General features: G+C 42.9%; 1 protein-coding gene across 2 annotated transcripts in view; it reads left to right on the forward strand.

Annotated features, from left to right (window-relative positions):
* The window catches only part of LOC144828913 (Y+L amino acid transporter 2-like), a 505,595-nt gene that overhangs the window by 308,297 nt on the left and 172,061 nt on the right, over positions 1-25,237 (forward strand). For both annotated transcript variants that reach the window (XM_078687526.1, XM_078687527.1), the window contains exon 4: positions 5,153-5,297. In XM_078687526.1, the coding sequence (XP_078543652.1) occupies positions 5,153-5,297 (145 nt within the window). The remainder of the gene's footprint in view (positions 1-5,152; positions 5,298-25,237) is intronic.

Consider the following 25,237-nt stretch of genomic DNA (forward strand, 5'->3'; position numbering starts at 1 on the left):
GTTAGAATTTACAACCAATTAAAATGTTACTTTCATTTTCTACTTTTTTTTCCTGACATTTGATTGGTTATGTACATGAATATAAATGAAAAATGAGAGGGAAACACGGCCATTTTGACAACAACTACCTGAGGTACATCTTGAAAGGATTTTCGCATTTTGTCTTCTTCACCTCTCTGTAAAGTAAGTTGATAATTTGTAAGGGGCACTTTAAGTTAATTTGTAGAAAAGTTTTCTGATAGTTATTTACTGTCCCTCTGCTATAGTTATACATAGAGATAGGCTCCTCTGTTATATTTATGGATTGACTTGGGCTTCTCTGCTATAATTATGAATTTACTTACGCTTCTTCACAGGCACTTTTTTATATTTCTACTTCCTGCCTGTTACCATACACTGCCCAAAGTTAACTTCACTGTTAAAAAATCAGAACTACCTGTCTGAACTTAAACCCAACAGTGCCCTAACTCTACTGATATAGTTATTTTTTATGCAATTTACAGCAAAAAAATGGAAGGGGAGCAAGAAAACATCAATCTTTCCTTCGAGATTACATATGAGGAGATTCTTAATGAAGATTTTGTTGAAGAAGATTTTATGGATCAGTCTATGGATCAACAATTTATTGAATGTTTACAAGATATAGAAACATGCATTTTTGAGGAGATTCCAGATGATCTAATGCTGGAAGTTTTATTGAACTATGAAAATTCTACCAATACATGTTTATTTAATAATTAAAAATTGTTTGAGACATTATTCATTTTTATATCGAATTCATGAAGTACTACCAAAATTATTATGTTTATATTATAGTATAAAGTGAAACTTACAGTATACTGTGCAATTTTAAAACATCATCATAAGGGAGCAGGGTAGACTACCCATGATCCCCTAGGTCTTCTCAGGGAGTACTTAAAGGATTTATATTTATATTATATTATAAAGTGAAACTTACAGTATACTGTGCAATTTTAAAACATCATAAGGGAGCAGGGTAGACTACCCATGATCCCCTAGGTCTTCTCAGGGAGTACTTAAAGGATCTGTTTCTGCTTTCCTGACAGACTATGGTATGGATTCCATATATCACAATAACTTATGTAACAACATGCAAGATATCTACAGAAAAAAAGGTGTACATTGAATTTAAGACTCTGCATTGGTACCTACATGTTGGTACTTAAATCACCCACACAACACAACAACTCTATTCAGAGCTACCCTACCTCTAAGCACTTATTATTTTACTGTTTCACTGAGTTTTCCCCATGTGTGGGGGGGTATGTGTGGGGGATGGTGGGTGTGTCTGTGAGGTGTGTGTGTGTGTGTGTGTGTGTGTGTGTGTGTCTGGGGGGGGTGAGGTGTATAGGTGTGTGTAGGTGTGTGGGGTATGTGGGTGTGGGTGGGGGTGTGGGTGTGTAAGGTGTGTGTGTGGGTGTGGGTGTGTGGGGTGTTTGAGTGGAGGTGGAGGTGTGGGTGTGTGAGGTGTGTGTGGGAGGTGCGTGGGTGTGGGGGGTATGTGTGTAGGATGTGTGTGTATGTGTGGGATGTGTGGGTGTGTCTGTGAGGTGTGTGTGTGTGGGGAGGAAGGTGTGTGTGTGGGATGTGTGGGGTGTGTCTGTGAGGTATCTGTGTGTGCGTGTGTGTGTTGGGGGGGTGAGGTGTGTGTGTGGGTGTGTGGGGTGTGGGTGTGGGTGTGGATGTGTAAGGTGTCGGTGTGGGGGTGTGGGGTGTTTGGGTGTAGGTGGAGGTGTGCGTGTGTGAGGTATGTGTGGGGAGTGTGTGGCTGTGGGGGTGTGGGGTTGTGTGCGTGTGGGTGTGTATGGGACGTATTTGTAGGTACCTAAAACAGCCACAGAACCCAATAGCTCGTTTCAGAGCTACCCTACCTCTAATCACTCAAAATGATTTTTTTACACTACTATTTTCACTATTTTTCCCCAAAGTACACTCCCAGGTACGCTCCACGGTGCGCGTACCGGGCGCTCCCCCCACGAAAATCAAAAAAAAAATGTAAAAAAATTTCACCCGCGGGACCCTTTTATGGCCCCCACATCAAACCTAGGGGGTCAAGGGGGGTCTACCCTACCCCCTTTTGGTTATTTCCCCCTTTGTTTTTGCCACCTCTTGTGTCTCGATCCTACCGAGACACAAGATGGCGGCCGCTCCGGACTGTTTGGAATGTTTACAGACACCCATGAGCCAATCAGCTTTCCGTGCGCAAGTCGCGTGGCGCGTCCGGAGCGCTCCCCGGTGCGCGTACCGGGGCGCGGCTATAGATATATATATTTTTTTGAACCTAAATTACTCAAAATCCACTGGAGCACATATCTTGAGACATAGCAAAGGCACATCGGGCTACCAGTCCCTACAATTTTGCCAAGTTTCGTGGAAAACCATTCAGCCGTTCGGGCTAAAAGTGAGTCCAACCGCCCTATGAAAATTAACATGGGGAAAACATGTTTTGGGACCCCCTTTTATCTCGCCCCCCGCTTGACGAATGCCCCCCAAACTTTCAGGGAAGGAGCGGAGAGCCGCAAGGCAAATTGGAGGAAAATTTCAGGTAGATTCCTCAACCGGCGCCAAAGTTATTCCCAATAGAATGTTGCGATTTCCCTATGGAAAACAATCCTAACTATAACTACCTACTGGCGACCGCCAGTAGGTAATATATGTGTATATATATATATATATAAAGAAATCTGGACTCTCCCCCTTTCTTTTTTTTTTTTTCTATGTATGGGCTTGTAACTATGGGCAATAACTCCTTCCTCTATCTTGATACAAATCACGCCGTTAAAAAAAACGAGTCCTTGAAGCCAGATGGACAAGGAGAGCAGCTGATTCTTCAAACAGTGTACTATACCTTATGGAAGAAATACCATATTTAATGTACATAAAACTATTAGGTATCCCCTCTAGGGGAGCCAGTTGAGTACTTCCTAAATCCATATTGTACCACCAAAACAGCAACACATTCTACGAAGTGTGCTAGGAGCAGGCATGCTAAAAATATTACAATGCGATGTAATATAATCAAAGCGTATTTATCCTGAGAACTATCCAAAAGTTGAGAAAAATCTCCTCATTACCTGCTTTTATTTGCTGCAGCAAAGAAACAAAATCTTGGCAAAGCTATTCCAAAACAAAATTGTCGCATCGCAACCTTACCAAAGTCTCCAGCTTTCAACTGCCAAGTTCTGAATCGACCTAATGGTCACTTTGAGATGAACGCCATAGGGATCTCAGTCAGGGACCGGTCATCACCTGGAGGGTCAAAATGGGGAAAATCGGAAAAACACTTTGGTCTGCAAAGACAAGGGTCTCATCGTGCAGTGTACATCCTCAGCGAGATTCCAATCCTCCGTCGAGACCACTCTTTTGGGCGACCACATCGCCGATGAGCCCCACGACAGGCGCAAATTTGTGGGAGTGAGCCGGGATGGGAGAAGCACATGGCGAGCACATGGCTAACTAAAATAGCTGCCATAACCAAAATGGCTTCAGCTAATGCTAACAGCGATCTCTGCTAGTTTCCACAATAATGGTCCACAGTTTGAGTCTGACATGATAAATTGTTTCTTAAAAGGCTTGGTATAATCCATGACACCAATTCTATGTATCACCCAGGAGGTAATGGGTGTGTGAAGAAATCGAATAGAGTTCTTCATAGCACAATACAGTTTGTGAGAAGCAATAATTTGAATTAGAACATTGAAGTACAGAAGATGATTTGGGGTAAAGGATAACTCACAATGAAACTACTGGTTTTATTCAATTTGCGATAATCAGAGGAAGGAGTTGATTAACCAAAGACACCATGGGGTCAATGCTTAAATCTAGAATGGGTAAGTAGTCACCTGAGGTGTTCAGAAACAAAATCTCGGATGCACAGAAGGCTTACAAGGACAATTATTATTTTAAACACAAGTAAAATATATTTACCTTAAGGGAAGTCAATGGGTTAGTGTTAAGAAAAGTGGTTTAGGTTGACAATAGAATCTCAGAACCTCTGAATGTTGAAAATATTTTGTGTAACTCTGCTCTTGAGTGATGGTGAGGTGTAGCATTTGAGGCATTTATCAAGATGTAGGATATGTTGTAAGTGGTGGGAATCACTGTTGCTAGCAGCAGAGGTTCTTGACTTTTTGATTGAGTGGTTGTGGAGCTAGAGGAAAATGGGCTGGTCTAAATTAAATATGCCAGTCATGTGTGAGACAATTTTACCCTGATTTTTGGGAGTGAGGGCTAGCAATTTGGCACTGATTAGCAATGTTAAAGTGCACAGAGTCCTAAGGCCAACAAAACCAAATCAAATAAAACAGATGGGGAGAAAGCAAATAGTTTTGGGGAAGACTGCCCCAAGGCTAGTAGGTTTAACATTTGGCATCCCCACGCCTTGGTGTATCTTCTAAGGACCTCGTTGTAGAGGCTGTATAATTCTAGTGAGTTTAGTAACAGGTGTAACTGTTCCCATCGAAATTATACATTTTGTAGCAATACTGCAGCCCACACAGTGATTTTTCCTGCTACAAGAGGCAACCTTTGTGATTGAAGTACCAGAGAAAACCTGCAGAAGTCAGAACAGTAAATGTGTTTCCCGTATGTGATTCCCCAAAAGTTCATACTCTCTGTTATTTACCCTTCTGAGAATTACCACTCCCACCCATGCTTCTCACAACGAGTGCCTAACAGTTCTTACTGCAAATGTACCAGAAACCACAAAACAAAGTTGTATTGTTTATTGATATTTCAAAACATGTGTTTCATTATCAAAAATACATTCATTTAAAACAGCTAAAACAAGATAAAAACACATACAAAGCACCAATAAATATCTCTAAAATCCAATATACAGAGATCAAAAACAAAGTCCTATCTTACAATATTGATGGAATGAATAGAGGTGATTTCAGGAATTAGTGGTGAATGATGTTACTACAAGTTGTAGCAAAACCTGTTTCAATTGTACAACAAGTGTAAGTGACTAGAGGAATTGATACCTTTGTCACTGCGACAGAAATATGTGGGTGACAATTAAATAGGAAGCTATAAATGGTTGTTTAAGATCTTTAAAACATCAATCTGTAATCACTGATTCCCGAAGACAACACAAAACAAAGCAAAAACATTGTTATTTTTTTTTTAGGTGACACTCAGAATTTTGAAAAACCTTTTGAGGGCTCTAAGCTAAACCCAGGATCCATGGCGTTGGCTCTCTATTCGGCCTTATATTCGTATTCAGGTTGGGATGCCTTGAACTATGTCACAGAAGAAATGAAAAATCCAGAGCGGTAACACAGTCTTATAACGTTTACCATTTTGAAGACAATCATTACGTTTACCTACTTTGAACATAGACTTTAGCTTTATTTTCACCTGATTTTCATTGACTTTGATTCAACAAAATGTCAGGCATCATGGTAGCAACATCACATACCCTTTGGCATCACAGGTTAGACAACTTATCCCATACATAGACTCTCAGTAGTCTCCGATTGGTTTCAAATGGGCTAGAAGATGGGGTGGAAAATACGGGAAAACAATAGGAACATTAGAGTAGGGTGACCAGATGACCCTATGGCACCAGAACAGTGCATTCTGGCAGTATTGTTTCATTTTAATTGAACCAGTTGGACCATCACACCTTACAACAGTGATATGTGAAGGCATAGTCCAGGAATGCAAAGAAGCATCATGGAGCCATCTGGTCACCCTAAATTAGATCCTTATATAGTTTTTACTCCGGCTGCTTCCTTTTTAACCCCTGAGACCAACATTTCGCCAATAGTATCAGAGGCCGAAGTAGGGATCGCAGCTGCTATCACTAACTACCTCCCAACCAATTTAGTTTAATCAAATTTGCTGTGAAAGTGCTACATAATTAGGCAACCCTACATAAGGGTGATGTGTATAGAGAATGAATGTATGCTTTATGGTTCCTTTTTTTTTTTTTTTTTTAAAGTTTTATTGTTTTATTGCAAGGAAATACAGCAAAGCATAATAAGCGAAATAACACAATATATTCAAAAGTCAAAATATGTAACAGTTTTTAACAGAATACATAATGGAAGAAGAATAGAGCAGAAAACAAAGGAAATTAAATCCACTCGGCAATTGGTGCCCAGATTTTTTCCCCCATAATTCTTTTTTTAACCCCCTTCAACTTATATATAGCAGATTCCATGTTGTACATAAATAATAATTTTTCCCGCCACATGAAAAACGTGGGGGGATCCTGGCTAATCTATTCTTTGGTAATACAGGATCTGACTGCAGCCATGCAAAGAAAAAGAAAGTAAGAGATTGATCTGGGCCTAGTAACAGTGTGGTCTATACCAAGTAATACTAATTCGGAAGTTATCTTAATGTCACATTTCAAAATAATAGATATGAAAGTTTCGATTTGTTGGTACAACAATGACAATTTAGAGCAAGAAAAAAACATGTGTAATTCATCGGCTGCGTATACTCCACACCGACTGCAAGTCGTGCCTGCCGTCGTACTCCATTTAACAACTTTACTTGGAGTGTAATACAGATTATGGATGCACATGAAATGTTGGGATTTCATCATCCCGGTTATAAGACACTCTGCAGCCATTTTAATCGACAATAAAATATCAACATGCCTAGACTGTTAGCCCATTTCAGCTGACATTGACCCAAATCATCCCCATATTCCTGCATTAAACTTGAATAAATAGATCCTATACGGGTTTTTTTTTAGAAGCTCTAGCAATGGAGTTTTAACTGGAGGAATTAAAGGATGATTCTGTAGAAAGCTGCGAAGTTGTAAATATTTGAAGAAATCATTTCTTCCCACAGAAAAATTAGTCATTAGATCCTGAAATGAAACCATTTGACCATTATAAAATAAATCACCCAGATACCTTATTCCTTTCTGCTGCCATCTATACATGGTTAAATCATGAAAAATTTCTGGAAATAAATCCTTTGATGTAAGAGGAGTATAGAAGTTTAGTTTCATTAATTTTATATGTTTTTGAATTTTTTGCCAGACTCGAAAAGCTGATTTCAGGGTTTTATATTTAGTTTTTTTGTGATAGCTAGGTTCTACCATTCTCAAAAAGCTACCCTTAATTTTCTCACCCAAGATCATTTGATAAATTGATGGGGTCTGACAATCTAGAAGTTCGACTCTATCTCCCATAATTAGGGGGCTAATGTATTGTAAAACGGCAGAGAAATAATAAAAAAGAAAGTAAGGGACATTCCATCCGCCACATTCGTTGCGAAGAATCATTTTCTTAGCAGCTTTCCTATGGCGTTTATAGCCCCAAAGAAATCGAAGTATAGTTCTCTCTAAATTTCTAAAAGAAAGCAGTTGAAAATCCAAAGGTATTGTGCAAAATAAATATAGAACCTTTGGTAGAACCAACATTTTTAAAATGTTAAGTCTACCAAAGAGAGATAGGCGTAGATGATCAAGGCGCAGTAATGAGGTATTGATTTGGGTTACTATAGGGTTTAGGTTGCGTTCTGGTATCTTTTCTATAGGTAAAGAAATTTTAATTCCTAAATATATGACTTCTGAAGTGATAGAGATGTTTGCAGGTGGGTTTTCTCCTGAGCAGAGGATTTGAGTCTTTTCCAAATTAAGTTTATAACCCGAAAAAAAACCGAACTGTTTAGCAATCTCATCAATAATAGGTAGGGCTGTTTGAACGTCCGTAGTAGTGATCACAATATCATCGGCGTAGGCAAGAACTCGGTAATTAATATTAGCTAAATGTATGGGTTTAATATTAGCTTCTGAAAAAAAACGGTTATTTAAAGGGTCAATGTAAACAGCAAAAAGTAGGGGAGAACAGGGGCATCCCTGACGGGTACCCCTAGTAATTAATAAAGGTGACGATAATTGCCCATTGATGCGAATGTACGCTCTAGGGGAAATATACAAAGTTTTTAAGGCTTTTATGATACCCTGTCCTAGTCCCTTCCTAAGCAATATTACCCAAAGGTAGCCCCAAGCAACCCGGTCGAAAGCTTTCTCAGCGTCTAAAAATACAAGTCCAATATTAGACCGGGTTGCTTGGGACCAATCCAAGAAAGAAATCACACGTCGAATGTGATCGGCAGTGTCTCTAGCTGGGATAAAACCATGTTGGTACTCAGAAACTAAAGGGGAGATAATGTTGGATAGTCTTACCGCTAAAATTTTGGAAAAGATTTTACTGTCAGTATTTATAAGTGAAATAGGGCGAAAGGATGAGGGTAATAACGGAGGCTTGCCTTTTTTAAGAAACACCGTAATAATAGAGTCATGCCATGATTGAGGGGCATTACCTTGCTGTGCCTTCAGACATAGATCCAGTAGTTCTACTTTTAAAACATTCCTAAAGAATTTATAAAATTCTAAAGGAATAGCATCGGGTCCTGCAGCTTTTCCTGAAGCTAGCGACATTAGGGAGAATTCAATCTCCTCCCAGGTAAATGGTAAGTCTAGTTTCTCCTTCTCTTCATTAGATAGGGTAGGATTCAGAACTGAGTCAACAAAGTGATTAATCTGATCTGAGCAATCAGGGCGATCATCATCAGCATATAGCTTAGAATAAAAATCACTAAATACTCTAAGAATATCATCCATTTTACTAACAGTCGTCCCTATGTGATTTTTTATATTATTAATACTAGCAAAGGCTGCTTTTTGTCTCGCCCTCTTTGCCAGTAATTTACCAGAGTTTTCTCCGACTTCATATAGCTCTGTCCTGAAGGCAGAGACTTGTTGCGCAAACTTTGTAGCGAATCGTTGATAAATCTTGACTTTCAAAGTTGTTAATTTCTTTATAACAGTTTCAGTAGGTAATCCTTGATTGCATGCTTGCATAAGTTGGACCTCTAGGGATCTAAGATTTTTAATTTCAGAGTTTTCTTGGAGCCTAGCTTCCTTTTGTTTGCTTATTGAGTAACTCAGTGTTTCACCCCGAACCCCACATTTGAAGGCATCCCAGACTATTTCAGGAGATGCAGTACCTTTATTATTAGAAAAAAATTCCGGGATCCAAGTATTCATGTGGTCAATATAAGATGGGTCATACAGTAATTTGCGGTCAAAAGACCATGAACGAATGGAGTTAGAAGTATTCAGTTCAAATGTAAGCATTAAAGGATTATGATCTGAGATAATTTTCGGAAGAACCTCATATTCCACTTGCACTAGGTCATTGTATAGTCCCTTAAATACAAAAAAATAATCTAATCTAAAGAATCTTTGGTGCGGTGCCGAAAAAAAGTATACCCAGACATCCCTGCTCTTTTCTCATGCCCTACATCGGTTAATCTATACTCTTGGATAATCCCTTTAAGTGCTGCAAATACCTTCTTCTTCCTACCCTTATATGGAGTACTACTATGAATATCAAATGTTTCTTCTAAATGTAGATTAAAGTCTCCACAGAATATAATATTGGAGGGCCATTGTGCCAGTTCTACACTTAGAAGGTCAAGTGCAGCGGAGTCATCCAGTATAGATGCATACATTGAACATATAGTAATAATCAGCCCTCCATATTTAAGTTCAGCAATCACCCATCGTCCAGATAAATCTTCTTTAACTCTTTTTACTTCCCCCATTCCATGTCTCTTAAGAATTGCGACCCCTCTTGTTATAGAATTCTGGCGAGAGCACCCTACCACTTCCAAGCCAAGATCTCTTAAGTTCCCTCTGCTAGACCAGGCAATATGAGTCTCCTGGATGCATACTACATCCACCCGCATAGTTTTTAACATCTGAGCCATTATACCCCTTTTTCTTTTATCATTCAAACCACATACATTGATAGAGTATATCGACAATTTAGCCATTGTAAAGTATTTTTAAGTAAACTTTCCTAGACAAAAATACATGAACAACAGTTGCCAAAATTCGGTATCTGCCGTAAGTGGATCTTAAACCGAAAACACATACATCTTCCAGCTGTATGACCTTGCACCCCAAAAAAAAAAAGCTTCTTCCCACCCACAACCCCCACTCTTCCCTCCCACCCCTCCCTTCCCCCAACACCCCCCCACCAGAAGCGTAAGGGCTATTGCCCTCATTGATGGTATGTGAGTATACACTGTGAGTTCCGCCCGGGTCTGACCAGCCTGACAAATAAAGAATAGAGTGCATCTAGAGGTATAAAGGCAAAAGAAAAATAGCATAAGACACTGCTAGGGGGTCAGCCCATTCAAACTAAATACAGTATTACCCATAACCTCCATCCTATAAGGATTATTGCATAATTTCTAGGTATTGTTGTGCTTTTATCTCTGAAACAAAAAATAAGGTTCTTCCCTTATGCACAACTTTAAGCTTAGCTGGATTCAATAAGAAGGTTTGACCCCCCCTTGGCTTGCATAGGTGCCATAAGCTGTTTGAGTCTCCAGCGTTGTTGAACCGTTGCGGCACAAAAATCTGGTCTAACGAAGAATTCATGCCCCAAGCCTTTTCTAGGTTTAGATGGCCTTGCCAAATCATATAAGATCTCTCGGAGAAAATAGTTCTGCACACAGATGAGAATAGCTCTTGGATGTTTCTTCCTCCCCTCCTGATCCGGTTTTTGGTTAAATGGGAACCGATGGGCTCTTATAATTTCTTTATCCCAGTCCCATCCAGTAAGTTCCTGAAAGGCATCTGAAAGCATTTCTACTAGAAACCGGCGAACATCCTTCCCTTCTGATTTTTCCCCAACTCCCAAAATACGTAAATTGTTACGCCGTGCACGATTCTCTAAATCAGTTAATTTCCAGTCCACATCTTGCCTAGTACTATCCAGGTCCTTAATTGAATTCTTTTGTAGCGTTAACTCATCCTCTACCGCAGATATACGTGTTTCAGTCTCTTGCACTCTCAAATTAGTGTCCGTGCTGGACTTGGCCAATCGTCGAACGACATTCTGGAGTTTACGTACAGCTCCCTGAGTCCGAAGACCCTCAGCCTTGGTTTCCTCTCTGTGAGTCATAATCATACGATACATTGAAGCCTGTAGCTTATATATGGATTTTAGTGTAACCTCCTCAGTTTCCTCTAGTAACTCTGGAGTTTCAAGATCAGTTTCATTATTTGCACCGGCCCCATCCCATTGAGGTTGGTTCATGGCACTTATATTCTCATTAGATTTCTCCTCTATGACCTTGCGGACAGTATTTGATACTCCTTCCTTTATTAAGAAATCAGAGCCGAGCATATCATCCTCTAAGATTTGATTACAATCATCCGCCCAGTCTTTTTCATGGGAATGCCCCTCATTTAACAGCTCCTCTTCAAGATCTCCTTCCGATGCAACTGATAAATCAGACATTGAGAAAAATTGACCCCCTGATTCTATAGATTCTGCATCTTGTTGTTCTTGTTGCTCAATCAGCCTAGGTAAGACTCTAACTCCCTCTACAGCGAGGCAAAGTTGAGATAATACGTCGTCATCATTCACTCCCCCTCTCGCTCCGACTCCTTCGTCATCTGGGGCTAAAGCAGCAGAGGGTTTAGCTGGTTGGCTTATGTCATTTTTTTTGGAGTTAGAGTGTGCCAGAGCCTTAGAGGGGGTTGGTTCATTTGTAATACTTTTGTTGGGATTAGTTATAGCCTTTTTTTAAATAAATCAGGTATAATGGGCTCTTTAGTAACACCATTATTTTGTAAATTGCGGTTATCTGGCTCTGCTACTGTAGCTGTAATTGATTTCTCAACCAACCCCGGGGTGGTATTTGCAGAATTTGCAGAATTAGCCAAGTTGGTGGTGTTTTTTTTTGTTACTCTGCCTTTAGGAGCCATGTTTAACCTCTCAAATAATATGTCTCAAGGTTGTATATCAGAGAATGGAAAAATAAAAGTTTATTCATTCAATTAAAGCACTTATGTCCTGTCAATTATTGGCAGCTGCTAAAAAAATGTTCAAGCACCACGAAGTAGCAAACTCAGCAAAATGTATCCACTCACCGGCTGAATCTTCTGTAAATCCAAGCGTAGCAGACAGAAAAAGAAAAGCTCAGGAAACTGCTACAATGTTGATTAATAACTGCAAGGGCTTAAGAATTCAGTCGCCTGCTCAACACCAGCAAAAACGCCTTTAATCGCGTCCTCAAACTCCACACAGCATCCGAAACACCACCATGCTTTATGGTTCCAAGGTGAAAAAAACTATTTTGTTATTGTAGTTTCCAGGTCAAGAGAAAAGCATGTTGTAATTCCAGTGCAAGGAGTGTCCTCATGAGAGTGTTCACGGTTGAAAAAATGGCAGGTCCCTTTTCTGCAGAATAGCCCCATTTGAATCACCTGAGTTTGATGTGAGGAACCACAGACTGTGTCTTTTTCTGATCTGAATAATAACTCATCTAATGCTGATGGGAAACTAGGTGCATTGGTTAACCTATCTTACAGAATCAGACTCAAGTGTTTTTGAATAGTCTTTAAATGGTTGCACAGTTAGATGTATCAAGACAGCTAAGATCTGGAATGACCAGCTGTAGATTCTGCATTGCAGCACCTCCCTCACAAAATACCCTGATATGCATATGTTTTAAACTCCTCAGGAGGTCTGGCCCTACCACCATGATATCATTTTAGGATCCAGTACCTACATAAGTGAATTGACTTAGTTGTCCACCACTTTACAGTGCTCGCAGACATTTGGAGCTGGATCACAATTTATTTTGTTGAGTATTTGATCTGTTTGTGGTTTGCCATTGTGTTATTATGAGGAAATGGGATGTATCATGTGGTGTGGTTGTGGGACCTCACACTGTAATACACTTACCAATCGCTTTAGATACAGAAGGTGTCATCTGTAAAACCAAAAGCTCAAACCTGCGTGGCTATGGCACTGAGCAGCAAGGCTTACACAGAGGAACAAGTGTAAAGCATTCAAACAGCACCGAAACAATTGGAGACGAAATCGACACAATATTCAAGAAATCAGACACCAATTAAAAACAAGCATTAGAAATGCAATCGGGCTCGGATTTATTTGAGTTTGAGCTAATGGCATTGTAAATGCCAATGTCTTTTTGCCATGTGTTATGGAGTGTGTGCATGTGGTGTGTAGTGGAAGTATCTTGGTTGAATTGTAATTTTACCAATGGTGGCATGCTGTGCTTTATATGAATATGTTTAAAAGTAAAGTGTACCATACTGCGATTGCTTGGTGGAAAAGTGCACTGCCGGCTGGAGGTGTGTGTGCCTGGTGGAAGGGTGCACTGACGGCTGGTGGGTGTGTGCTTGGTAAAAGCGTGCACAGATGGATGATGGTTGTTGGTGTTTGTGCATGGTGAAAGCATTCATTGACGGTTGGGGGTGTGTTGTTGTGTGTGTTGTTTTCTGTGTGCTGGTGAGTGTGTGGTGGTGAGTCTGTGGGGGTGAGCCTGGGGAGTGAGTGTGGTGGTGAGTGTGTTGTGTTGAGTGGTGACAAGTGTGTGGTGTTGAGAGACTGAGGTGTGTGGTTTGTGTGTGCGTTATGTGTGTGTGGTGTATGTGTGTGTGGTGTTTTCTGCACACTCACACACTGCCCCTACACATTCACACACTGCTCACCCGCACACTCCCAATGTCACCCTGCATAGTCACACACTGTTTACCCTGCACACTCATTCTGCACACTCACACAATGTGCACCCTGACACACTGTCTCTGCAGTCACTCTGCACTCACTGTCACTCTGCACTCACTGTCACTCTGCACTCACTGCCACTCTGCACTCACTGTCACTCTGCACTCTACAGTCACTCTGCACTCACTGTCACTCTGCACTCACTGTCACTCTGCACTCACTGCCACTCTGCACTCACTGTCACTCTGCACTCACTGTCACTCTGCACTCACTGTCACTCTGCACTCACTCTGCACTCACTGTCACTCTGCACTCACTCCGCACTCACTGTCACTCTGCACTCACTGTCACTCTGCACTCATGCTACAGTCACTCTGCACTCACTGTCACTCTGCACTCACTGTCACTCTGCACTCACTGTCACTCTGCACTCACTGTCACTCTGCACTCACTGTCACTCTGCACTCACTCTGCACTCACTCTGCACTCACTCTGCACTCACTCTGCACTCACTGTCAGTCTGCACTCACTCTACAGTCACTCTGCACTCACTGTCAGTCTGCACTCACTGTCAGTCTGCACTCACTGTCAGTCTGCACTCACTGTCAGTCTGCACTCACTGTCACTCTGCACTCACTGTCACTCTGCACTCACTGCCACTCTGCACTCACTGCCACTCTGCACTCACTGCCACTCTGCACTCACTGCCACTCTGCACTCACTGTCACTCTGCACTCACTCTGCACTCACTCTGCACTCACTCTACAGTCACTCTGCACTCACTGTCAGTCTGCACTCACTCTGCACTCACTCTACAGTCACTCTCCACTCACTGTCAGTCTGCACTCACTGTCAGTCTGCACTCACTGTCATTCTGCACTCACTGTCACTCTGCACTCACTGCCACTCTGCACTCACTGCCACTCTGCACTCACTGCCACTCTGCACTCACTGCCACTCTGCACTCACTGCCACTCTGCACTCACTCTGCACTCACTCTGCACTCACTCTAGTCACTCTGCACTCACTGTCAGTCTGCACTCACTCTGCACTCACTCTACAGTCACTCTGCACTCACTGTCATTCTGCACTCACTGTCACTCTGCACTCACTGTCACTCTGCACTCACTGTCACTCTGCACTCACTGCCACTCTGCACTCACTGCCACTCTGCACTCACTGCCACTCTGCACTCACTGCCACTCTGCACTCACTGCCACTCTGCACTCACTCTGCACTCACTCTGCACTCACTCTGCACTCACTCTGCACTCACTCTGCACTCACTCTGCACTCACTGTCACTCTGCACTCACTGTCACTCTGCACTCAGTTTGCACTCACTGTCACTCTGCACTCAGTCTGCACTCGCTGTCACTCTGCACTCAGTCTGCACTCACTGCCACTCTGCACTCTCAAACTGCACTCTAAAAATGCACTCTCAATCTGCACTCTCAATCTGCACTCTGCACTCTCAAACTGCACTCTCAAACTGCAATCTGCACTCTGCACTCTGATTCTGCACTCTCAAACTGCACTCTCAAACTGCACTCTCAATCTGCACTCTCATACTGCACTCTCATACTGCACTCTCAAACTGCACTCTCAAACTGCACTCTCAAACTGCACTCTCAAACTGCACTCTCAATCTGCACTCTCAATCTGCACTCTCAACTCTCAAACTGCACTCTCAACTCTCAAACTGCACTCTCACACTGCACTCTCACACTGCACTCCCACACTGCACTCCCACACTGCACTCTCAAACTGCACTCTCAAACTGCACTCTCAAACTGCACTCTCAATCTGCACTCTCAAACTGCACTCTCAAACTGCACTCTCAAACTGCACTCTCAACTCTCAATCTCCACTCTGCACTCTCAAACTGCACTCTGCACTCTCAAACACCACTCTCAAACTGCACTCTCAAACTGCACTCTCAAACTGCACTCTCAAACTGCACTCTCAACTCTCAAACTGCACTCTGCACTCTCAAACTGCACTCTGCACTCTCAAACTGCACTCTCAAACTGCACTCTCAAACTGCACTCTCAAACTGCACTCTCAACTCTCAAACTGCACTCACAACTCTCACTCTGCACTCACTCTGCACTCACTCTACAGTCACTCTGCACTCACTGTCAGTCTGCACTCACTCTGCACTCACTCTACAGTCACTCTGCACTCACTGTCAGTCTGCACTCACTGTCAGTCTGCACTCACTGCCACTCTGCACTCACTGCCACTCTGCACTCACTGCCACTCTGCACTCACTGCCACTCTGCACTCACTCTGCACTCACTCTGCACTCACTCTGCACTCACTCTACAGTCACTCTGCACTCACTGTCAGTCTGCACTCACTCTGCACTCACTCTACAGTCACTCTGCACTCACTGTCAGTCTGCACTCACTGTCACTCTGCACTCACTGTCACTCTGCACTCACTGCCACTCTGCACTCACTGCCACTCTGCACTCACTGCCACTCTGCACTCACTGCCACTCTGCACTCACTCTGCACTCACTCTGCACTCACTCTGCACTCACTCTGCACTCACTCTGCACTCACTCTGCACTCACTGTCACTCTGCACTCACTGTCACTCTGCACTCAGTTTGCACTCACTGTCACTCTGCACTCAGTCTGCACTCGCTGTCACTCTGCACTCAGTCTGCACTCACTGCCACTCTGCACTCTCAAACTGCACTCTAAAAATGCACTCTCAATCTGCACTCTCAATCTGCACTCTGCACTCTCAAACTGCACTCTCAAACTGCACTCTCAAACTGCAATCTGCACTCTGCACTCTGATTCTGCACTCTGATTCTGCACTCTCAAACTGCACTCTCAAACTGCACTCTCAATCTGCACTCTCATACTGCACTCTCATACTGCACTCTCAAACTGCACTCTCAAACTGCACTCTCAAACTGCACTCTCAAACTGCACTCTCAATCTGCACTCTCAATCTGCACTCTCAACTCTCAAACTGCACTCTCAACTCTCAAACTGCACTCTCACACTGCACTCTCACACTGCACTCCCACACTGCACTCCCACACTGCACTCTCAAACTGCACTCTCAAACTGCACTCTCAAACTGCACTCTCAATCTGCACTCTCAAACTGCACTCTCAAACTGCACTCTCAAACTGCACTCTCAACTCTCAATCTCCACTCTGCACTCTCAAACTGCACTCTGCACTCTCAAACACCACTCTCAAACTGCACTCTCAAACTGCACTCTCAAACTGCACTCTCAACTCTCAAACTGCACTCTGCACTCTCAAACTGCACTCTGCACTCTCAAACACCACTCTCAAACTGCACTCTCAAACTGCACTCTCAAACTGCACTCTCAAACTGCACTCTCAAACTGCACTCTCAACTCTCAAACTGCACTCACAACTCTCATGCTGCACTCTGTAACTGCACTCTCAACTCTGAAACTGCACTCTCAACTCTCAAACTGCACTCTCAACTCTCAAACTGCACTCTCAACTCTCAAACTGCACTCTCAACTCTCAAACTGCACTCTCAACTCTCAATGTGCACTCTCAACGTGCACTCTCAACTCTCAATCTGCAAACTGCACTCTCAAACTGCACTCTCAAACTGCACTCTCAATCTGCACTCTCAAACTGCACTCAAACTGCACTCTCAAACTGCTCTCAAACTGTACTCTCAAACTGCACTCGCAAACTGCACTCTCAAACTGCACTCTCAAACTGCACTCTCAAACTGCACTCTGATTCTGCACTCTCAAACTGCACTCTGCACTCTCAATCTGCACTCTCAACTCTCAAACTGCACTCTCAAACTGCAGTCTCAACTCTCAAACTGCATTTACAAGTTGTGAAATGAATTCTTTGGCAGACTGTTCTAAAAACGACATAATCAAAGTATGTGTTCCGAGTTGCTAGACTTGGGGAGTTCTACAAACTTTCCTACCAATGTTCTTTACTTTATAAAAAATAAAAACAATAAAACTTAGCACACTTCCTCTTTTGCCATCGCGCAAACGCTGCAACTAGCAGGATACCTAGATTCCATTCGGGGTTTCTCCCAGAGCTCGGAAGAATAGAATTTAAGTCAAGAACGGAAATCTACTTCTGCTGCTCCGCCTTTCAGCACGACGGTCAATATACAGTCCCCAATGTTGATAGGGCGCGAGCATCTGTATCAGCCCCACGCAGCCCTCGTGACACGCTTTGCCAGGCGCGTCTTACAAGCGCAGCTGTGGGCAGTCAATTTTCTCGCAAACACCAATCCCATTAGGAAAAACAATACCAATAAAAACCCCAAACGAAGGTCCGTAACTGCAAGCAAACAGTTACCTCACCTTTCGTTGTGTCAACAACTGACGGGCTCCTTGAATCATTCCTTTAAAACTCTGCTTGCTGTCTGAAGGAAGTAACAAGGCGCATTATTCAGAGAGAACAAAACTGTTGGAAATTCGTGTGTGGAAAAAAGTTGACGCAGGCGGTATGGGAAAATACAAACAATACAGCAGCCTGTCAGACTATGCTGAAGTTCAACACCACTGCAGGACTCTGCCCAGAAAGCAAACAGTTCTAAAAGGCGCTGCCTGCCAGCTTGCTATTCATTACCTCAGCTCCGAAAACAAAAGCTGCTGCAAAGAAACACATTATAAACTCGAGAGAACAATTCCATTCACACCGGCCACGGACCATTCCAGAAAAAAAATGAAACTGAGATTAAAAGAACAGCCCATGACAGAACGTCCAACTCCCTTTCCCGGCCTGGCATGGAGCAGCTGCGCGCTGAGCGCTGCTGAATGGTGAACGCGCCCGGCCATCTGGATTCACTTACGGAGGCACCCTGACAGCTCCTAATTATAATTAATGTACTTCTTTGCGCGCACACGAACGAAAAATGCCCAACATGGCGGACGAAAACTACATTTACCCTATCACTTCAAGCCTATTAAAACGACACCACAACGAAGACGAATCACTGGCCAGATGACATAACACACTAAGGAATGTGTGGAATTTGTCTCGCTAAAGCCCTAGGAGATACTTTTTTTTTTCTTTAACATTAGGATCTCGAAACTCCTCCCACTTACGTGGGCGGAGGCCGAGCCCTAAAAATAGACAGTATTATGATAAGAACTTAGACAGTAGAATGATAAAAATCCACCGGAGGATTCCGGAGTTATAGATATTACAAGCAATAATAAATCAAGCAATTTCACCCAACTGCGAACAAGCATTGGTAAAGACAATGAATTGTGTGCTTAGAAACTTTTTTAAGGACAACTGAGGTAAGTGTCAACACGGTCCGTTAGGAGTACTTGGGGCGACCAACACTGGCAGGGAGCTCATCAGGGAGACCAGCCAGGTCCTTAGAAACAGTTACCTCCACAGGAGAAAAAGTCCTTCAGCAGTTCCAGCCACTTTATCAGCATTGCAACGGATTGTTATGGAGTGGTCCTGATGGGAGGCATGAAGGATGCTGGGGATGCAACACAGTTGACTGGGTCGTCCTGCAGGGGTTCCTCAGTCCACTAAGATGGTGAGGTAATCCTGGTTGCAGGGTCAAGATCCCATGAAGTCCTCTCCAGTCTCGTCAAAGTCCAGTCGCCACTTGACTTTGACCAGGTGTCACGGTCACAGGCCAGTTCTTCCTGGGTCGATAACCTGCCTTCTGAGAGTCCCAGCAGCTCTTCTGGGTTCAGAAAACTTGGGTGCAACTCTGCATCGGTTCTTATTCCTTGATGCTGCATGGCAGTGGTGGTAGTGTCTTGAAAACTTTGGGCTAACTGCTTGTCTCAGCAGGCTTCTTCAGCTGTTGTGTCCCTGTGCTGCGAATAGGAGGTCATTCAGTGGGCCCTAGGATTTCTCACGGCTTGATTGCGCTCAGGAGACAGTTTCTACATGAGCAGGGCATGGCAAGCACAGTCCCTCTCTTCACTAGCCAACAGGTGCAGCAGGTACAGTTTTCGATGGTCCTCTCTTGGCTGGTCCCTCAGTGTAGCAGGTCAGCTCTTCTTCCAAACCGGTTGAGGTCTGAGTGCCAGGGATGACCTCTTTATACTCTGAAAATGCCCCGAGGGCAGGATGCGGTTGGTAGCCAAGTAGCTACAAGGTACCCTCCCACATGTTGACCATTTCTGTGGAGTGTGGCATCTGATTATCCCAGGGTGCACTATTCTGCCTATTCCCAAGATCGTAAGACTCCTCTCTTAGTGATCAGACCTCACTATCCCACTCCTGGGGTGTGGGTACCTCAGTGCTACACACCCCTGAGGAAACCAGTTTGGCAACTGCTTTTCCATTTCTGTTTCCCGTGTTAGCCTGTCTGCCTAAACAATGGGGCAGCAATCCTCCCTGGGGTGATACATCTGCCCTTTAAGACCTGCCATTTGGGACAAACACCTAAGTGGTTTCCAGCAGGAGGGAGGTAACACTTTCCAGGCCTGCAGTGCCTCATTGTTCTCCTTCCTCAGAGTTGTTGGTATATCTCTCCAGGAGGGCATAAATATGTCTCGTGGAATATGCTCCAGGTGTGCCCAAGAAGGTACAGGAGGTTTAAAGGCAACAGAGTGGCAGCTTTGCTAAAGCGTCAGATTGCACAAAATACATTAATTTCGACTTGAGATACAAGCCAGGATTAATGTAACAAGATGTTTGATACCTTGAAGTGCTGACTTTGGTTGCACCGTTCAGGAGTTAGCACAGCTGAGGGGTCAGTGTATAAACCTCTGCTCGCCAATTGAGCAACCAAGTATTTCCACAGTAAAAACTGTAGTTTTTTGTGTTGTACTGCCAAGACATGTAAAGTACATGCTCTGCCTGTGTCATATGTTGCACCTGACGTACCTTTAGGACTAGGTAGGCTAGCCAGAGGGGTGAGTTACACACATGTACAGGTTAGCAGTGCCAGACTGTTCTACCAGTCTGCAGTGGCGGACTGGGGGGCTTATTTTACTTGGGGGACCTCCAGGGCGGCACTACAAGTGCTGCAAGTCCTGGGGTACCCCTCTAACATACATGCTATGGGTACCAGGGTACCATTTACTATGGACTTACAGGCAAGATATCCAAGTCCAATTGGGTACAACCAATTTGACATGCACTTGAGGGCCCAGGCACTGGCACTGAGGTCTGGTTAGCAGGCCTCAGTGCACTTTCCGATTAGAAAGACCAGCACCATCAGTCCAAAAACTTGGCGGTGACCATACAAAAACAGGCTCTTCCTTACAGTTATGATACTGTATGGTGTTCTTATGTGCTTTGCAATTACTTTAGCAATATCAACAAAGGCTGTCACATTTCTAGCCAAAAGCAACACATTTTGTTAAAGTTCCAGTGACAAACAAGCACAGTTTTGTCCTGACAGATGTCTTAAATGTTTGTAGAGCTGGAGCAATGATATTTTACAATGTTAGATCATTATAAATGGCTGTCTCTTGAATGTACATGAAACTTCTGTTTTTGATTGGATATGTTACATCATTTATTGTCACATTTAAAGAACACATCACAATAACATAACACAAAGCAAAAATGTAATACAGCATAAACTCAAGAGTGAACAACCTAAAAAACACAGTCAAAACAGAATGCAACACAAGGACAACAGGACAGCACAACAAAAACCCAATGCAGTACAAAAGCACAAAACATAACATCACCAAAACAATATAAAGCAACACTGCCACAACAAAACACAGTAAATATGCGCATATATCCTTGTCTATTTTCACTTATACAAATATGCTTTTATGATAAAGTGGTTAAAGGTGCTTTCACCAAGCTCTGCCTTATTTACCACCAATGACATGTAGTCACGCAAATCAAAAATGCTTTGTAATCTGCTCAATGTCTTCAAGTATTCCTTAAAGGCACTATATCCACACTCTCACGCCTGCCCACAATACTTGTACCCTGACTGCTGAACCATTTTCCATGGCCCTGCAAAATGGACATCTTAAGAACAGAAGTCAAAGGCACCCAATGATGAAAGCATTAGGGTCCCTTCTATCTGAGTTTTATAGAACTGTAGACATACCCCAGGGTGATCTCTTTCAAAACTCCATTACCCTCTTCAGCCTTTTTGATTCTCTATATGAAAAACCAAGGGCAGTTTTGTAAATGTATATTCATGCAATGCCTCTGTTGTTCAAGTGTCTCAGTTCTTACTACAGCTTGTAATGTGGGAGAGTTTACTCTTCCTTTTTTAATACAAAATGGTTAGTTCCTCATAATTGTCCGTACAATTTTGCGACCCGAGACTAAAAAGAGGAGATATATTACAAACATGTTTCCAAGGGATAGTGTGTTTCAAGCTGTATGTATTAGCATATATAAATATGTAGGACAATGCACGCAACAATAACAACTTTGATTTGTGAAAAGGCAGCAAATCTTGAAATGTTTTTTTGTGTAAAATACTTCATGAATGCTTACTTTGAGTATTTCATCAAAAATATATTCTGGTTGAAATGCCACTTTGAAGGGTGCACAACTCATTGCAAAAATATTGTTGGACTCAAATGTGTCAAATTTATTGTGATGTCAAGAAAATCGAAGGGTAGAATATCGCTGGTAGGAATATTGTTTCTTTAACTGTTTGATATTGTTTTTTGTTAATATAGTTTTATATAAAAAAAATTAGTTTGAATAGTAAATCTGACCCTCCATAGACCACCATTTTCTCTACAACTGCTTACAATGGAGTGGAAATAGTAAATCTGACCCCTCCGGAGTGAAACTTCATCCCTACTGCTGCTACAGTTGCAGTGAAATGATAAATATGACCCCTCCAAAGTCCATCACTTTCACTACTGTTGCCAGGTTGGAGTGGGAATAATAAATATGACCGCTTCGGAGTCCAACTCTTTCTCTAATTTTGCTGAAGTGGAGTGGGATTCGTAAATCTAACCCCTCTAAAGTCCAACGTTTTCCCTTCTTTTGTTTACACTGGAGTGAGATTAGTAAATCTAAACAATCCAAAGTCAAGCATTTCCCTGATTTTGCTTATGTTGGAGTGGGAATGGTAAATATAACCTCTCCAAAGTCCAACACTTTTTCTGCTTTGGGTTATGTTGGAATGGGAATAGTAAATGTAACCCTTCCAAAGTCCAACACATTCCCTAAAATTCCTTACATTGGAGTGGCAATAGTAAATCTAACCCTCTCCAAAGTCTTAAACTATTTATTTTTAATTATATTATTATTTGGTAATTTAATATTTTAAATTTGAACACTCTGATATACTTGCCTTTTTAATGATGTTCTGATCCACGATATTTTTCACACAATGTGTTGATAGTTTACAATTAAATTATGGAAACTTGATTTTTTTTTACACAATATTTAGATAAGTTAATATTGTTGTTGTCATTATTCTAACACACAATGGTCCACACATCAGGTAGCGACTAATGTGAAAGCCAGTGTGTTAGGGCCATAGCATTTAGAATTGACTTGTGTGGGAGTAGAGGATGTGATCGGCCCAAGTGAATAACCGAAATGTAATTGTAGTCGTCCACGAGAATACAGGGCAGGTATAACCATGTTGTAACGATTGAGGAGAGTTTAGAGAGGAAATGTGTTTTTTAATATTAGAGGCATATATCCTACCAAGCAATATTGTCACACTGTCCAGTATATTCACCTCCAGGACATAAAAGCCTTCTTCGTCCACTTCAGACGTTCAGACGTGAGTGGTCTACACAGAACACCCTGGGCCTTAATTATGAGAAGTGTTGCATCACTGCCCAAAGCTTCACTTCTCAGTGCGCCCTACTTGCGACATCATCGATGCATCATATTTACTGTATGACGCATCATGTCGCCAGGAATAACAGATACGTCAGTATTACTGACGTACGTGCCTGCGCAAAACTGACGCATTGCTGCAGTTGTGTTGGAAGCGTGACGCAACTCCAGCAATGGTCCTTTCACATGGGGCTTGCCCCATGTGAAAGGGCTTGCGTCAGTCTTATGCCTGCAATGAGGCAGGCGTATGTTTTTCACGCAATGGCGTCCTAGAAGTGCGCCACTTCTATGAGGCTTTGATGAAGGGGAACACCCACCCTGCAAACATTATACCTGACCCAGATATAATGTAGCGCAGGGGTTTACAAAGTGACGCATCTGCCTAGTTGCATCACTTTGTAAATAGAGCGTAACATGGCGCAATTTTTTACGTCACCGTGCGTCACAAAAAGTGATGCACCGGCTGCATAAAGTGTTGCAAGGGCTCATAAATAAGCCCCCCGGTCTCGACCAAGTGAGAAAACATCTGCCATAATCAGAGATTGCAGTATGAAAGTATTCTCTCCTCTACCTCCTCGTTAATCTTACACCCTAAAAAGCTGGTAACTAGAACTCTTGAAGAAATGCGATATCCACTCCCCTGCATTTGAGAAATGAGTATATGTACCACCATTCTTTTATGGTGGACATGCTCTGGATGTTCCAGGAAATGTGTGATGGTGTGTTTGGTGGGACTATGGTGTTTGTCTTTTGTTTTGACAACATAATCAAAGAAACCCCACATGGTGCCCACTCATGTGGGATGTGTAAATATACCTATGCTAGGTGGAAGCACTCCAACATATAAGGACCTGAACCTGACTGAATGAAAGTTAAACTCCCCAACTCCCTGCCCCAATGCTGAAATAGAACCCAGATGCCTCAACTTGAGACCAAAAACAAAGTAACACGTAACGAAACTTGAGGGGGCCCCCCTGCAAAGTACATGGAGGGGCCCCCCAATCTCCGCACCAGTCAAGAGCTCTCAGGCCAGCGTCCTGCCATACTGCAGGCACTCACCCCAGCCATAGAAAAAGGATTCTGGTTCCCCCATTGGTCACATCTGCCCTCTCATCAGGCGATTTACATACATCAGTAAATACTGCTGCTGCGCCGTCCAGCAAATTTACATAACACTGCCACCAGCCGGCTCACCAACCACATCCTATAACTTGATGACCCACCTCTAAGTGAAGCCCGCTCAGTTAACCACCTCCAAACACAGACCACTACCGTCGGGTCTGCTACTAACGCATCCATTACGGTCTACTCTCACTTCTACGAAACACTCAGTTATGCTTTTTCGTCTACCTTTAAAACCACCCCTCGGATGTCACTGCGAACCCGTGACCTCCGCCCACTGCTCCCCTGTCCACCACCGACAGAAAGACTGATGGCCGGTCCCCATCTAACCACTGCCTACCAGTAAAGACGGCGCATTTCAGCTGCTGCCCTCCCCAATGCCACTGTGGTAGTTTAAAACGGATGTATGACGGTACAACGCGTGCTTTTACCACGCGTACCGTTACAACGCAGGTTTTACAATGCAAGTCGTTTCAACAACTTGCGTTGGGGGGCGCTGGATAGTGAATAGTTTAATTCACTATTCCAACTCCAGTCCCCGTGGATAGCAGGGAAGGTGTTGGATAGTAAATTAAACTATTCCCTATCCTAGAGCGCCCTCCAGCGAAAGTCGTTGTAACGACTTTCGTTGTAATACCTGCGTTGTAATGGTAGTGCGGGGTAAAAGTTTCGTTGTAAACGATGTTTCCCGTTTAAAACATGTTTACCAATCTCTTCCACTGACCACCCCAAAACAGTTCTTCCTGCTGGCCTCTACGGCCTCAAAGCCGTTCCTGCTACTTTTCATCCTCTGCATGATGCACACAATAATATTAAA

Source organism: Lissotriton helveticus, chromosome 4_1 (assembly GCF_964261635.1).
Source record: "Lissotriton helveticus chromosome 4_1, aLisHel1.1, whole genome shotgun sequence".
In the NCBI taxonomy this organism is placed as follows: Eukaryota; Metazoa; Chordata; class Amphibia; order Caudata; family Salamandridae; genus Lissotriton; species Lissotriton helveticus.